The sequence below is a fragment of the Pleurodeles waltl genome, chromosome 9 (genome assembly GCF_031143425.1).
Source record: "Pleurodeles waltl isolate 20211129_DDA chromosome 9, aPleWal1.hap1.20221129, whole genome shotgun sequence".
Classification (NCBI taxonomy): Eukaryota; Metazoa; Chordata; class Amphibia; order Caudata; family Salamandridae; genus Pleurodeles; species Pleurodeles waltl.
In genome coordinates this window covers 1,175,923,503-1,175,940,302 of record NC_090448.1, presented here as the reverse complement: position 1 = coordinate 1,175,940,302, position 16,800 = coordinate 1,175,923,503, and the positions used below count along the sequence as shown (strand labels likewise).

General features: G+C 46.8%; 1 protein-coding gene across 2 annotated transcripts in view; it reads right to left on the bottom strand.

Moving 5' to 3' along the window:
- Nucleotides 1-16,800, bottom strand: part of ARHGAP5 (Rho GTPase activating protein 5) — a 259,051-nt gene that overhangs the window by 13,911 nt on the left and 228,340 nt on the right. For both annotated transcript variants that reach the window (XM_069209095.1, XM_069209096.1), the window contains one exon: nt 2,602-2,733. In XM_069209095.1, the coding sequence (XP_069065196.1) occupies nt 2,602-2,733 (132 nt within the window). The remainder of the gene's footprint in view (nt 1-2,601; nt 2,734-16,800) is intronic.

Below are 16,800 nucleotides of genomic sequence, written 5' to 3'. Positions count from 1 at the left end.
GCAAATACCCAGAATGGTGGGGTCTAAAAACGTCCTTTCACAAAGAATGTGTGGAAACGTCGTTACTTCTGAACAGAGGGAGCCAGAATGTATAGACACACATGAATGTTACATCCCAACACTCAGAAGATCCAAAGGTACAAATATGGGCCACCATCTCACAAACATCTCCCTGCTAAAAGAGGCCTCAAACGTGTACACTCGTTTTAATAGTTCCACGTAAAGGCATGGTAATTGAATTTTAATGTACGTTTCTGGACAACCAATCAGGATTTTTTTTTTAAAGTGAGTGCCCACTGCTATATCCCATAGGCTGTAGAGAGCCACAAGATATTTGGTTCTCAAGAGCCCTCCTTTCTTGGGGTGTTTTTCAAAAATAAAATGGAGCCCATGGAGGATCATGCAGTCTGTGCTGCAAGGATATTTTCAAGTGTCTGGCTTACAACAGAGCGCTTATTGCAGAGATTTATACCCTTCCAAAGGAAACATCGAATAACAAGCAAGACAACATGGAGGCCCTTTCCACTGGCATGGAGCAGGCGCGCCCAACATTGTGCAGCCATCCACTTCCCTTGGAACAGACAACGTCAAACACTATCAGGTGCCACAAGACCGTGGGAAGCTTTGTAAGTGTGTCTATATTCACATGAACACTTGAGGTGTGAAAAGCAGAGGTCGGACAGGTATGTAGCAGTGACATCGCTTTTTGGAAAATCACAGATATCTATTTTGCCTCAAGTGTACAACCTTTTGCTGGCACCAGTACTTTCCACACTATGATGATTTTCAAAGAAACAGTGTTGGGTCTACATAAAATCTAGCGGTAGAAGCATTAGAAGAATAGATTGTTTATTTGTAAGTGGAGCCCACGCCTTCTATCCCCAAGTCTGCGGTGGGCATCGGAGACCACAGGGAAGGGAAGCACCGTCCACGTTCCTATATGTAAACATTATTCGTATTTGTGAGGCCCACCTTCACTACTTGAGGCACTGTGGCTCTAAATAACAACTGTTGTGACTGGAATGTCTCCTGGTTGGGGTACAGCTGTGTTCCCCTGCAGTGAGTGCCCAACTGGGAATAGCTGGTATCCTGGTTTTTGATTCTGGCATACCCTCCTTCTAATCCAGTGTGTACACAAAAGCTTAGGCCTGTCTTATAACATGAGAGATGTTCTGTGTGACCTGGAGGTGTGCACTCAGCATGCCCTCATGTTACTGACAGTGGGCTACAGTCCCTGTCTTAGGGTTAGCATGTACAACAGTTGTGGCAGCATACCCTGCTGTGAGAGCCATAACTAATATCAACCATTTTTGGTTAGTTTCACTGGAATGGAACCTACTGGCTCACTCATGTATAGTTCTGCCTCTGTACACTAAACATTCCACGTGTATGCTGTGCATGACTGTGTATGTGGCCTGGGTAGTACAATCATTTTGTGTATGAGTGAGCAGGAGTACCAGAGGCCTGGAGGTTCCATTTTAGACACCTCTGGCCCGTTCTGGAGCAGAGGATGGAGGTCGGGTTATTTTTCCAGACCGAGGAAGTGTTTTGCGCACATTCCTGAAGTTGGAGAAAGAAGACCTAGACTCTTAGGGAGACAAGGAGAGAAGACACGGCTCCTTTACAAATTCCTTTACACCTCTTGCTGAGAGGAGTTTCTGATTAGTCCTCCTGTAGCACTGCTGTTTGGTAGATGGAGGGGTGAAGGGTGGAGCTGCGGTCTCTATTGCTCAAAGTGAAAAGGACCCTTTAAGTGAGGCAAGCCTTTTATCTTGCCCCCTGATCATTGCTCCGCATGGTTGATAGCCAGGCACAGACATAGGACATCTCTTCATGCCTCTGTTATGGTTCTTCAGGTTTTGGACTACACCTCTGTGAGAAGCATCACTCTACACAAACCCTCTGTCTGGAGAGCAGTCTTGAAAGGACACTTGAAAGGTGAACAGCCCCAAACCGGTTTGAAAAGTGTAGACAGTGGATCCACATCCACTGTCTGCTTTGACTGTCTAAAAGTGAGAGTCAGGTGATGTTAACAGTGACATCTACAGAATGTGGGACTGAGACAATTTTGGGTGTGGGGAGGGGAAGATGAGGGGAAATGAGTCAAAAGCAAGAGGTTGTCGATGAAGAAACTCCTGCCCCTATCCAGGAGCTCTAGCCTCTCCATGTTGAGGAAGGAGTGTAGTGGAGGTGACATAGTGGGGATGGTCAGCCATGTCAAACGCTTCATTCCATGACCCCTCATTCACATTTAAAGATCTCAGAAGACCGGAAATTTTGAGATTGACAGCAATCCCGGCCACACTTACGCCCCCGTCTTCTATCTCTGGTTTTGTGCTGAGGTGACAAGGATAACAGGAGTGGAAAGGCAGCCCATCCAGCCTAGAACAGACCTGCCATCAATTACCAAGGGCACAGAAGAAAATAATGGGTAAAGGGTAGGAGATACAGCCAGGTCTCTTCAGGTCCGTCTGTAAGGTAATGCGGGAGCACACTGCCCAGAGGAAATAACCAGGCCAAATACCAGAGAGGCCTTTAGTTTTTACAATTCTAATAACATAAAACCCACTGAGTAACCCCCTGCTTGCGAAATCTACTTACTTGAGTGCTCCACGAGCTCAGGCTGCAGAGAGTGAGGGACCAAAGGTTCAGGCAGCTCAGTGAGGAAACCCTTCAGAGCCCCTGCAACAGCATTCACTGTGACCGACATGGACAGGAGGTTGAGGTTGCGGTCTGCAAGACAAAGAGCTTGTGGTTAACGGCATGGCTAGGCACCAGGAAGAAGATTCAAGCGGCTTTATAGTGCTTGCAGGTCTGCACCTCAGTCTCAGCTGAAGACTGCAGTCTTGTTGATGCAGGACAAGTCCTTACCGGCTGCAGCTTCACATCTTTCAAAATACAGTAAAGAATTCAAAAAGAAAGTTGGCTTTAGGAGTAATTAGCCCAGGTCGTCCCATGTCAGATAGCGAGCGCGGAACCTGTGGTTTCTGCGTTCCTAATCCATGCCAGGACTACCAGTGGTCTTGTTAAAGTGTTACGTCAGTGAGTCGTAGCAGCTAAATCTAAGGCCTTCGGCAGACTGCTAAACCTAGGCAGCCACACCTTCCAGTGGACAGAGTCTGCACGGGTGGGAGGTTAGGGTGTGCAAGTGGGTGAGTGCGAGTGTGTGTGTGTGTGTGTGTGTGTTGCATGTGTGTGTGCATCTTGTGATCCGGTTCAGAAAGCACCTGGCAGGTCCGATTAGAATATAGCTGGGTGTAAACTGAGGTGGCATGGTGGGCGAAACAGCCATGGGCTGGGACATTACCCCCAGCGAAGCAGAAGAATGACCATGTACAAGCGACTGCGTAGGTCGAAAGTAACCTCTAAGCATCAATGTGCACCCGCGGAGGCAGGACAGTGCATTTCAATCTACGCCACCACAATGGCTACAGCGTAACATTTCCATTTAACGTATGTTCTACTGCAGATCACATCAACTGAATAACGAGTCGATGAGTCAGATGTCTAAAATAAGGATTGGAGTACTAAATGGTCAACTTGAGCGTACAGTTGGGCTTGACCGGCCCCCAGCAGCGTTAAGTGAAAGTGTACGGAGCTGACAGAGGAGCAGCCTTACAAATGTCTGGTAATGGTATGTTACTTTACGCAGCCCTGGTTTTAAGGTGCTCTTGGCACCGAATGGAAAGTTTGCCAATCTAACTTTCAAATTGGATTTCCCAAGTGAGGTTTTGCAAACTCGATACAAAGCTGCTTTGTCTTACGGAAAGACCTAGTTCTACAAATATAAAACATGCTCTTTTAACATCCAATGTTGCAAGGCGCTTTCGGCTACTGATTACTGACTTGGAAAGAAAATTGGCAACTCAATGGTTTGGTTTACATGAAATGGTGAAACCATGTTGCAAAAAAACTGGGATTTGTTCATCAGACAACTCTATGACTGTGCACTTGGAAGAAATGTTATTTTATTGTTAGTGCCTGCAGTTCACTGACTCTTTACAAGGAAGTGCCTGCCAGAAGCAAAGCAACCTTCCATGCAAGGTGGTGCGTAGCACACGAATGAAGCAGCTCAAAGGTGGTCCCATAATCCTTTTGAGTAACACTGGGGTCCCATGTGGGTCGAGTGGTGCTCTTTAGGGAGTTATTCTGTTGAGTCCTTCAATGAATGCTTTGCTGACTAGACTTTTAAACAGAGATGTCTGCTGCTTGTTTGCACATAAGCAGCCACTGCTGCTAAATGTAACCAAATGAATGAGTGTCCAGCATGTCTTCTGAAGGAGCAAATTATATCTCCGACTGATGCAATCAAGGGCTCTATTTGTTTGCTCATGCAATAATGAACAAAACGCTCCCACTCTGTTGCATAACAAGCACATGAAGTGAGTTTACAGACCTCTTTCAGGACTGGCCTACACTTCTCAGGAAGGGCGAGGTGAATAATCTCTGACCTCAGGTACAAATTGCTAGGTTCATTCCTTGAAGTCTGGATGTCTGCGCCTCCTCCATGCTATGTTAGAAGGTCCACTCTGATGGGCAGCTTCTTGCGTGGATGGACCAGTGAACCAGGACTGACTTGCCCATGCTGGTGCAGCTTGAATGAGAGGCTTCACATTTGCCCGAACTTCCTGACTACGTGTGGTAGGACAGCAGGGGAATTAAAGCAATGCACTGCTCATGGACGGTGGGTGTGTCTAGAGGCGAAGGGTGGGCATTTTGTGTTTTCTCCGCTAGCGGACAGCTCGATGGTGGACGTCTCCCATTTCTAGATGTAATGCCAGTTTACTTGGGACGGATGTTTCATTCGTGTGCTGGTTGTTCTGTCCTGCTCTTGAAGGCCCTACTGGCTGAGCAGCTGGACTTCTCAGGGTCTTCAGAGAACAGTGGTTGCACATTCTGTGATGGTGCAACAGCATTAACTGCATTTACGACAGGACTGGGAGGAAGTGTTGTCCATACCCCACCCCACCAAAAGCACTCTCATACAATCTGGTCGTCCGACTGGGGTCAAAGTAGAAGTGTCAACACTGAAGTTCAGCTCTCCAAAGCCCTTTCTCGAAATTGGTGTCCCGCGTCAAATGGGGGTCCCAGAGGTGGCTGGACGATCCCACAGCACGAGATTAACATCCAAACCATTCTAAGATGATCTGCCTTGGTGCTTTGTAGGACTCAGAGAGGAGTCACAAGATGTCTTGAGATCGAAGTCTTTGAAGAAAAAGAAGTTGCAGATGCCTGTGCCCAACACTAGATGGCAGGAGTGTGCAGAACATGTGAATTACAGCAGCAACTGCTTCTAACACAGCATTAAGGCATGTGAAGTGGAGACTCCAGCCAGTAGATAAAACCAGCCTAAAATTGGCGTGTGGACAGTGTTTTAAATGGAAATATAGAAGTGCAGGCACTCCATCTTTAGAGTACCTGTTAGCTCCTACAAAGAGTGGTACTCTCCCACTAAATGCATTGCAGCAGTACTGAGAGGTGCAGGTTGTAGGAGGCTGACCTGGTGGGTGATGGGTATCTATGGTACTTACACCTTATACCAGGTATCCCCTATTAGTGAAGTGTGGGCAGTGCCTAGAAGCCAGGCTCTATAGAGGTAGCTGTGGATGAGCAGCCAAGGCTTATCTAGGAGACATGCAAAGCTCATGCAATACTGCTGTTGTCACACTTAGTACTTACACACATGAAAGAAAACACTCAATTACAAAAATAAAGGTACTTTATTTTAGTGACACAAATACCATAGAGACTATACTCTATTAGGAGGTACGTAATACACAAATTATATATACTAGTATGCAGAAATGGGAATAGAAACAGAAAACAGTGCAATTAGTGAAAATCACAATAGTTAGAAATGGGCCTAAGGGGAGCACAAACCATATACTAAGGAAGTGGAATAAGAAAGTCGATCCCCCACCTAGGCAAGTGTAGTGTGTAGAGGGAAGCTGGGAGTACTAGCAAAGCCCAAAGGTAAGTACCACAACCAACCCCAGCGACTAGGAAAACAGGAGTAAATCACAGTAAGTTTCCCAGAACACACACAGAGAAGTAAAGAAGAATATAGCAAAACCCAGAAAAGACTGCAAGACACCAACAGCGGATTCCTGGATCAGAGGAACTGTAAAAAGAGGGGGCCAAGTCCAAGAAGCACAGAAGAGTCCAGGAAGGGCAGGAGCCCCAACCCACCAGGCTGAACGTGCAAAAGGTAAACCACACCGGTGAAGAAGAAAAGTCCGCACTGGACCCAAGAAGAAGAAGTCGGATTCCTGGAGGGTGCAGGTGATGTCCCACGCCGGATGGAGGATTTCAGTCAGGTTTTCGTCTTCGGGTTCTGCCAACAAGCCTTGGCACACGCAAAACTTGCGGCTAGTGAGAAGGTGGTGCTGCCGGGGACCCGGAAGGACCAGGTGGACTCTACCCGGAAGGGGGAGTCAGATGGGGCTCTCAGCAACACAGAGAGCCCACAGAAGCCCAGGCAGCGCCCACAGGAGTCCCCCAGGACGGGGACAAGAAAGTCGCAGAAGAGGTCCACATAGCACTACGAGAAAGGCTCCCACGCTGCCGGGGAACCACTCAGGGAGCTATGAGTCGCAGGAAGGAGTGCTAGGGGCTGGAGCTTCAAGATGCACAAAGATCTTGGAGGAAAGATGCCAACAAGCGTTGGTAGCTGCAAATGATGCGTTGCACGGGGAACTGACCTGCGTGGGCAGACAAGGGCTTACCTTCATCCAAGTTGGAAAGTTCGAAGAGAGGACCATCGGGACCACTTCAGTACACCACCCGTGATGCAGGATCCACGTAGCTCAGCAGGAGAGCGGATCCAGGCAGCCGGTCGTCGTAGTTGGTGCCTGCAGAAGCAGGGGAGTGACTCATTCACTCCAAGGGAGATTCCTTCTTCCTTCTGATGCAGGCTGAAGACGGACTGTCCTCAGAGGATGCATGACCGGGGAAATGTTCAGTTGCTGGAAGGAGCCGGAGATACAATGTTGCAGAACGAGTCTTGCTTCTTTGTTGCAGCTTGTAGGGTCCTGAAGAGTCCAGATGCAGTTTCTTCGGTCAGAAGTTGAAGTGGTGCAGAGTATTCCTGCTGGAGTCTTGCAATCTGACTGAGGAACCACCCAAAGGAGAGAGACTAAATAGCCCTGAAAGGGGGATTGGTGCCCTAGCTGGGCAACCACCTATCAGGAGGGGGCTCTGACGTCACCTGCTGGCACTGGCCACTGAGATGCTCCCGGAGTTCCCTGCCAACCTGGAATCCAAGATGGCAAAACCCAGTGACCCTCTGGAGGAGCTCTGAGCACCACTCCTGGGGTAGTGATGGACAGGGGAGTGGTCACTCCCCTTTGTCCAGTTTTGTGCCAGAGCAGGGACTGGGGGTCCCTGAACCAGTGTAGAATGGTTTATGCAAGGAGGGCACCAAAAGTGCCCTTCAAAGCATTGCCAGTGGCATGGGGAGGCAACCCCTCCCCAGCTTATAGCACCTATTTCCAAAGGGAGAGGGTGTTGCCCCCTTCTCCCAAAGGAAATCCTTTGTTCTGCCTTCCTGGGCTTGATCTTCTCAAGCAACAGGAGGGCAGAAACCTGTCTGAGAGGTGGCAGCAGCTGGGGCTGCCTGGAAGCCCTCAGAAGGCTGAAATGGCAATACTGGGGGTCCTGTAAGGAGCTCCCAGAGTGCATGGAATCATACAACCAATGCTTGCAAAAAGCCTTGGGGTATGATTCCAACATGTTTGATACCAAACATGCCTATATTCGGAGTTACCATTATGTAGCTGGACATAGGTCGTGACCTATGTCCAGTACACGTATAAAATGGCATCCCGCACTCACGAAGTCTGGGAAAATGGGCCTGGAGTTCGTGGGGGAACCTCGGCTAGTCCAGGAATGCCCTCACACACAGGTACGTTGCACCCTGCCCTCTGGGCTAGAAGGCCTGCCATAGGAGTGACTTATAAGTGACCTGATGTAGTGAAAAACGACAGTGAAAGGGTGCTTGCACCTTTTCACGCAGGCTGCCATGGCAGTCCTGCAGAAGTCTTTGCATGGGCTCCCTATGGGTGGCAAAATATATGCTGCAGCCCATAGGGATCCCCTGGAACCCCAATGCCCTGGGGACCTAGGTACCATATACTAGAGACTTATAAGGGGGTACCAGTGTGCCAATTGTGGGTGAAATACAGAGTTTTGGGGGAGAGAGCATAATCACTGGGGTCCTGGTTAGCAGGATGCCAGTGAACACAGTGAAGCACACTAACATCAGACAGAAAAAGGGGGTACCCATGCCAAGAAAGAGGGTACTTTCCTACTAAGGTACTCTCCCTTTGGAATGCAGATACTCAGTACCGGACAGCACTTGTCTATTTAAAGCACTGGGCGTGGATCACCAGACACTCTTCTGCCCCGAGAAAGGAGGGAGAGACCCAGCATGCCTGGCCACCAGGGGTCAGTGCAACATTTTACATTGAGGCTTGCAGTAACAGCCAAGGTCCTCCTCTTTAGGAGGACGCAACCCTATGTAATCTGAAAACGAGGGAGGTTTGTTCTTGCAGCTACCACTGGCCTTGGGCCCAAGAGTTTGGCCTAGCTCTAAAAACAAGGGCTTGCATTCATAAATGCATCAATCCTTGCCTCATGGGCCTCCTAGGCGCAAAGAACATTCAATGTAAATTACCAAAGAAACAACACGTGTGACAATTTAAACACATTTTAAAACGTAAGAAGAAACACAAAACTCAACACTGGCGAGTAGTTTTTCCGAATTTCTGCATGAAATAAGGCAGGTGTACATCACAAAACTAGAGAGATGAAGTGCTCAGCTCATGGGCATCAGTCCAGCCTAAAGTAACCATCTAGACCAGTGGTTCCCAACCTTTTGGTTTCTGTGGACCCCCACTTTAACATTAATGGAACCCAGGGACCCCCACGGAATCATCATGGGAATCCGGGGACCCCCGCCTGAGTCATTACTGGAAGCTGGGGACCTAATTTGTCAATATTTGTTAATATTTTTTTTTAATTTTCTAGGCTCTTGCGGACCCCCTGAGAAGGCTTCGCGGACCCCCAGGGGTCCCCGGACCATAGGTTGGGAACCACTGATCAAGACCAAGGACAAGAGGCTCCTGCTGGTCTCTGTTCAGAAGAGCTGAGCTCAGCACACGCGTTGGCATCCTGCAGCCCCCAGTGGAGAATGTCACTCCCAGGGAGGAGAGCGCACCTACATCTGCACAAAGAGGGGCCGAGGGATCGTTCATCCTTCAAGACCCTCAGTCTCAAAAGAGACGGCATGAGAGCAGAACCAGCATCAATTCTGCAAGGGATCTGACGTGGTGTTGTCTGATCTGTGGTGCAGTGTCCCTAGCACAGTGGGGCACTGGACCGCCTTGGACTGTCACTGGGGCAGACAGGGCCTCTTTCTACCGGTGCTTGCACTACAGGAAGTTAACAGGGCTTGGCAGCATAGTATCAAAACAGGCAATTAACAGTAGAATCACAGGCTCCAGGCAGCTCCAAGGATGGGAAGCTACACCTCCCTCAGGGAGTACAGAACCGATCCTGCATGAGGGGGGGCCCTCTCCCCACGTAATGTGGTACGCTTCTTCATAGCTGACCTCTCCCCACGTAATGTGACAAGCTTCATCATAGCTGACCTCTCGCCATGTAATGTGACATGCTTCATCATAGCTGACCTCTCCCCACGTAATGTGGTATGCTTCATCATAGCTGACCTCTCCCCACGTAATGTGGCATGCTTCATCATAGCTGACCTCTCCCCACGTAATGTGGTATGCTTCATCATAGCTGACCTCTATCCACGTAATGTTACATGCTTCATCATAGCTGACCTCTATAATATGGCATGCTTCATCATAGCTGACCTCTCCCCACGCAATGTGACATGGTTCAACATAAGTGACCTCTCCCCACGCAGTGTGACATGGTTCAACATAAGTGACCTCTCCCCACGTAATGTGACATGCTTCATCATAGCTGAACTCTCCCCACGTAATGTGACATGCTTCATCATAGCTGACCTCTCCTCACGTAATGTGACATGCTTCATCATAGCTGACCTCACCCCACCCTGGTTGGACAATACCACCAGGACGGACTCGCCTCCTATGGGCCTGATGGAGGGAGCTCTTAGAGAAGGTATCTTCCTGGACAGGGTAGTGGGATCCAGACACAATGACATTAAAAGTACTGAAAGAGTAAGCAAACTCTTCACCAGATTCGAGGACCATGATAAGCCACACCCATCTGTCTAGACATTAGGGAGACTCCAGGTAGCCCCCAACACCTCCAGCCAGTCCATCACTGTGCTGCCTCTGTAAGAGGCTTCATCTGGAGAACGGGCTCTTCCCCTCAGTCTCTGCCCTGCCTGCTGGGATGGAGGGCGTTCTTCAGAGTGCCTAGTAGGCACTCAGTAGTGGGTAAGGGCAAGTCTTTTTTTTGTCTTTTTATCTGTGCCCTGTTTGTAATAAACTGTTTTAAACTTCAACACCATGGAATGGATGGGAACAGGGCTATGTGGGTAAGCTGTGAAAGCACAGGTCAGGGCCATCTATGCCACTGCCTCACTCGCCAATGGAGTTCAGCTTTACGCAAACCTTGATTGTGCCGCTGCACCGTACTCTGACAGTGCAAATATGGTGAGGTGTCATCATGGCTTACTGAGAAGGCAGAAGGAAAAAAAGGCTTGCCTAGAAGCGCAGTGGTCAAGTCAACATTGCTGATTTTCAGTCATGTGGTTTTAAGATAACTCTACTAATGCCCTACAGTTGTTATAGATAATTGCCTGCTAACTATCCAGAAATCCCACCTCTTCCATTCAGTTTTGGCTCTCATCCAATCTGTGGGTATCTCCCTTAGCTAGGCCCCACCCGGCCATATAATGAATTATGTGACAGAGTAAACAATTGTAACCAACACTCGTCTTGGTTATAGGAAATCAGCATTTGTTAAGATACCAGTGTGAGAAACGACCCGTGCAGCCCAGAAACTCTTCCTTCTCCAGCAGTGGATCCTTCATAGATTCACATGTCTTTGAAGGAGGACCTGGGAAGAGAAGCTCAGTATTGCTTTTCCTACTTGTGTGTCTGAGGAGGAGTGGTCTATAATGTGTGAACATTCATCCATTCCATGAGTAAGAGACTGCACATTATCATGCCATGACCCTGATTAATGCAGTCATTTCTGCAAGAAGATTCTATGACACTAGGCCCCACAGAGGCAGCTAAAGAGTTGATAACTCATGTTTGGCTCTCAGCCATCTTATCCACAAAGAAAAGACAACATTTTTTTAAAATAAATATGTATGCAGTCCGGCGACAGAAATACAGCTTTTAGGACTAATAATTATATTTCAGATGGACATTTGTGTGGAGGTATTGCCAGATGTATGAAAAAGGCCTTTTGCGATATGAGAATAGCGATTTTTAAGAAATCGCTAATTCGGATTTGCAAAATTCAATGTATCATATTTGCGATTCGGTAATAGCGATTTCTTAAAAATCGCAAATGCCATTACCGAATCGCAAATTGCGATACAGCCCCCATTCGCATCTATGGGCCTGTCGGCCCATATTTGCGAATATTTTTCATGTCCCAAATTGCGAATTCCTAACTGGAATTTGCAATTTTGGGAAATGCAAAGTCCAGGGTGCTGGGGTCCTAAGGCCCCCTCTGCTGCACCCCAAAACATTTTTTATTAACATGTAAGGTGCACACATGCCAAAAGGACATGTGTGCTTTACATGTACATTTTAAAAATGCATTTTTAAAATTTGCACATGGTTACCACCAAGTTCAGCTTGGTGGTAATAGAGATTCCTTAATACCCAATTCGCATTAAGTAATTGCTTCATACATGTGCTTCAGAAATCGCAAATAAGGAATCCTTATTTGCGATTTCTTATTTAGAGAGTCGCAATTTGCGACTCTCTGAACAGGGTCGCAATTTTAAGGAATCGCTATTTTATACATTCTGAATTGGCTTTTTGTATTCGCAAACGGGCATTTCGCACTGTTTGCGAATGCAAAAAGCTTTGATACATCTGGCCCATATCCTGCTGCAGTCTTCTCCCTAATGTAACTATATCTTGTTCCACTCTTACCCTTATGCCCTGGGATAGCTATAGCCTATGGGCTGTTGACACCCGCTACCACCTGGCCTGTCTTCATTTTCAGGTTGGGTGGCGTCTGGACTATATAACTCAATATATGAATACATAAATATATCAAGCCTGCAGAAAAGTTTCAGAATTCTGCATAACACACACCACACCTGGTGAGGCTTTGTAGTGGTGGAAGTGATATATTCATTCACATCCCTCAACGGTCAGTCACATATGGCGATTGAGAAAGGATATCAACTTGTGGGATATATATTTACATACCCCTGGATCTTACTGTATCTTTATTATTATTTTAGATGGTTCCTGTGCCCTATACTAGACCCCCGTCTAATTTGTTTACACAATGAACATCCATGAGATGCCCTGAGGAAGGTGTACCATGGGTCTCCCGTTCTACACCGAAACGCATATCGGCATAGTACAGGATACTGTAAAAATATTTCTTTAGAAGTTATATGTATGATTATGTAGGAATATAGTCTATGAATGTTTTTAAGAGATAGATGTATATACTATTACCCTGCTAACAAAGACTGTTTTAAAAGAACATTTATGAAAAATTATATCATGTGTAACACATCAAGACTTTCGAGCTAGAAGATATTGGGGCATCTGATTTTTAAAGTGTTTTTTTTATTGTATGAGTGAAGTATAAGGGTGAGAGCATGATGGGAGTCTTTTCAGTGGATGATGGATCATGATTAGGAGAAGGGAAAGGGCAACCTATATGTGTTGTGATATGTTTTATCTATGTTGGTTGAAATAAACTCAATTGCAAATTGTGATGTATAAGAATTGCAAGTATGAAATCTATCAATAAGTATGTTATTTTGAGCATCTTTGGGCTTTACATTCAACGTCTGATGAAGTAATATTGAAATCAATACTGGAAACTTATGAGCACATTAAATGGTGAGGTAGGAGGCCTTTGGATAGTTGACTGTGCTGTTTCCTCTGATCCGCACCCCTTATTCATAGTTGTGGGCCCTCTTTTTTCAGTCTTTGAGGCTTTGTAGTGCCTCCCAGGTTATTATTGTTTGCAGAGGAAATGTCTGCTTTCTAAGGCAGGACTTGTGGTCTTCCTGTAATGTGTCTGTGGTTGTTTCTGTATCAATTCTACAGAGAGGAACTAAACCTGTTTCGATGTCGTTAGACCAGCGGTGTCTGAGTAGACACCCTAGGCGGTTGCACAGTGATGCCACTTCTCAGTTCTGCCTCCGAAAGGCGGCCATCGAGGTCAGACGTAGATCTGCTTTCTGAAGGCACTGTGTGAAGACCAAGGGGATGGCTCTTGAGCTGGTAGCGCCACAGCTAGGACGGACCACTAATATTAGTGTTTAGCGTTAATAAGCACAAACATTATGTCTGCTGCAGCACTGGAGGACTGGTAATCATTTTTCTACTGAAATCGTCTGTAGAGATGTAATACTGACTGACCTGTTGGTGATGATTTTCTCTAGGATCTTCAGGACCAGGGCTATATTTCTACCACCATTGGTTACTTCTAAAAGGTCAACTTCTTCATGAGAGTCCAACCCTCATTACAAGGGCTTTCTTGTTCGTCATTCATGGCCCTCACTTGCAAAGGAGGTAGGCTGAAATGATTCTTAAAAATTCATAATGCATCACAACATCTGTATGGGCGCTTGGCTTGTCAGGGTGGAATCAAGGAACTGGAGAAGACTCCTCAATGCTTTTCACCGGAGAAGTAGTAATGGTGGTTTCATCGCAGACAAACTACTGATTTTCTGTTTCTTGTGTACTGATCGGAGCACTGAAGACGCTTCTGATGATAAAGGCTTGGCCTTACACAGCGATCTTGATTCTCACGGCAGAGAAGAGAGCTCCATGAATAGGTCCCTTTGCGGACCTTGGAGCATGACTTATCATCTCAGAATGAATTGCAGTCCCTGAACAGATATATCCACCACAGAACAGGAACACTTCACCCACAGCAGGGCTTCTTGGTTTAGAAAGGAGAGGTATTTTACATTAATAAGCATCAGGATGTTGGGATCTTTTCCCTACTCTAAATACTGAAGTAGAAGCAGGGTTAGAAAAATGTTGCTGCTTTAGTGAACACTTTGGAAGAGAGGATATGCTGTTTCAGGTGAGACACAGTACAAGATTATTAATGAAAGGTTTAAGGCTCTGACTGTTCTGCCTCATTCTGGAAGAGAATGTAACCATGTGTCTGACACATGACAAGAATGTCAGTTATTTAAGAGGATTTCAAAGTTCTCCACGTTTCTAGTGGCTAGAGGGGCCACAGCTGTGTAGTATTAATACTCCCTAGAGACGTAGAGCATGCTTTTTACCTTCTTGGTCACAACAGGAAAGGATGGCGAAAACCAACCATCACTCGGACTTCTCTCAGTACAGCGCTATGACTTAGAAGACAGAAGGCTGCCTGAAAAGTAAGGCAAACTTCACCACCATGAAGGGTAAAAGTGCTGGAACACAAGACTTCATTTACACTAATTTGTGAAAAACTTCTTCCAGGATATTTTTGCCTAAGAGTGTGAATGCCTATAGGCGGAAATGAACTGCAAAAAACCAGTTACTTATCTTCGGTAACGCCTTTTCTGGTAGATACTCTAACTACATATGCCACGCCTTGTGAATACGCCAGACAGGATCCAGAAACTCAAAAGCAGTGCTCCTGGGTGGGGTAGGAATTGGCGCAGGGCTTCATGCGCACTTCATTCTACTCCAACAGTGAGGAAGAGAGATGCATATATGCGCCACCTATGCACACGTACATTAATTTCTTTTGCAGGCTTATCCACATCCTCAGTCACTGAGCCTAACAGCAAACTGGAAGGACAAGTGAGCAGATTCCTCGACTTGGACCATTTTAGACGGAAAGGGAGATCATTCCACAGAACTGGGAAGTATCAGGACGGTGAGGAATCTGTAAGTTAAGTATCTTGTTCTTCTGATGGACACTTCTAACCACAAACTCCTCACCTTTATAAAAGGCAGCAAAGCAGCACCTCACAAGGTGAAGGGTCTGTGAAATAGCTCTAACATCCTGCAGAACCAAACAGAAAAAAGCCCCTTCTGACGGCCCTGACTATCAAGGGAACAGCGCTTTGTGAATGTGGGAACTTATTCCTATGTGGCAGCCTGACCGATAGCCAGGACATGCCTATGCAGCAATGGCTTGGTGCTGTTGGACTGAGCCCTCAGACCTTCTGGAGGCTGCTTCTTAGCCAGTGTGCAACAGATCTTATCACAAAGGTGAACTGCGCCGCATCTGCAGCGTCTTGCCTTTTTTGCTCCACAGGAATCCAGAAAGAGCTGATCACACACCCAATGGTCCTTGTGTGATCGATGTAAAAGTTCAGCGCTCTTTTGGGGTGCAAGCGGTTCATTCTCTCTTCCTCTTTCAAGGGCGTGGCAAAGCAAAAAAATGTTAGAAGAGTCATAGCTTGTTTGACATGAAAAGGTATTACCACCATCAGCAGGACTGCAGCTCGGGTTCTCAACACCAGTGTGTCCAAGAAAAAGGTGGTATAAGGAGGCTGGACCAAGAGCATGAAGCTCACTCATGCCGCAAACTGATGTTATCGCAAAACAGAAAAAACTTTTTTCAAGATCAAGAGGAATAACTGACAACTTGGCAGTGGCTCAAGGGGGTTACATATTAGGAAAGTGAGAACCACCTTTAAGTCCCTCTGTGGCACCACAAATGGTTTTGGCAGAAACCTAAGTTGCAATCCTTTAGAAATCTCCTCATAACAGTTAATTTGAACATGGATTAGTCCAGCAAACATAAAAAGGATGAAGAGACAGAGAACTGATCTGTAACAGGGCCCAATGCAAGTCCTTCCAGGACAAAGGAAAGAAAACAGCAAGACATTCAACAGTTTATCCTGCAACGGGTCTGTCTGTTCGGTGCCGCACCAAGCGCCTTATATATACTGATTTTGTGGAAGAGCGTTGGGCTGCCAAGATCACATACATATTTCAGTAGGAAGATCAAAGGAGATAAACTGCTCCCTCTCAATTTTCACACATGGGCAAGCAGACCAGAGTGCAAGGCCATGCCCTACACCTGCAACAGAAAGACCTCCCGAATAGCGGAGGGCAGATGCTCAAGCCCAGACTTTTTGAATATCACACTCTCCTGGCCCAGTCCAGAGTCACTAAGATGACTTGGACCCATTCGCTCCTGATCATCTTGAGAACTCTGGGCCGTATAGGTTGCTGCATGAAGGAATGCAAGAGTCACATGCACCACTCTAGGCGGAATGAGTCTCAGACAGAAAGCCTTCTTGGGAACTCCAGAGTGCATAAATGTGGACGCTGCACATTCTTGGAGTTGGCGAAGAGATTGTGCAAGGGTTCTCCCCATGCACCAACTCCAGATGTAACCGTCATTCGTGATCTGCTAGGCACCTGCTCTGGCTTTTAACGATTCCACCATGTGGTGAAACACTAGGACACTCCCCTGATTGATGATCAAACCAGATCAAGAGGCGAAGGACTCCGAGTCCCACCAGTCGTGCTTCTTACATTACCACGCAGTGGTAGTGTTGCCCGTGACAACATGCACCAGCCTCCCTTTGATGTTTGACAGGAAGGCCTTCATTGCCAAGGAAATTGCTTACAACTCCAGCAAATTATTGTGGAGGTGAGGCTCTGCCAGAGACCAGAG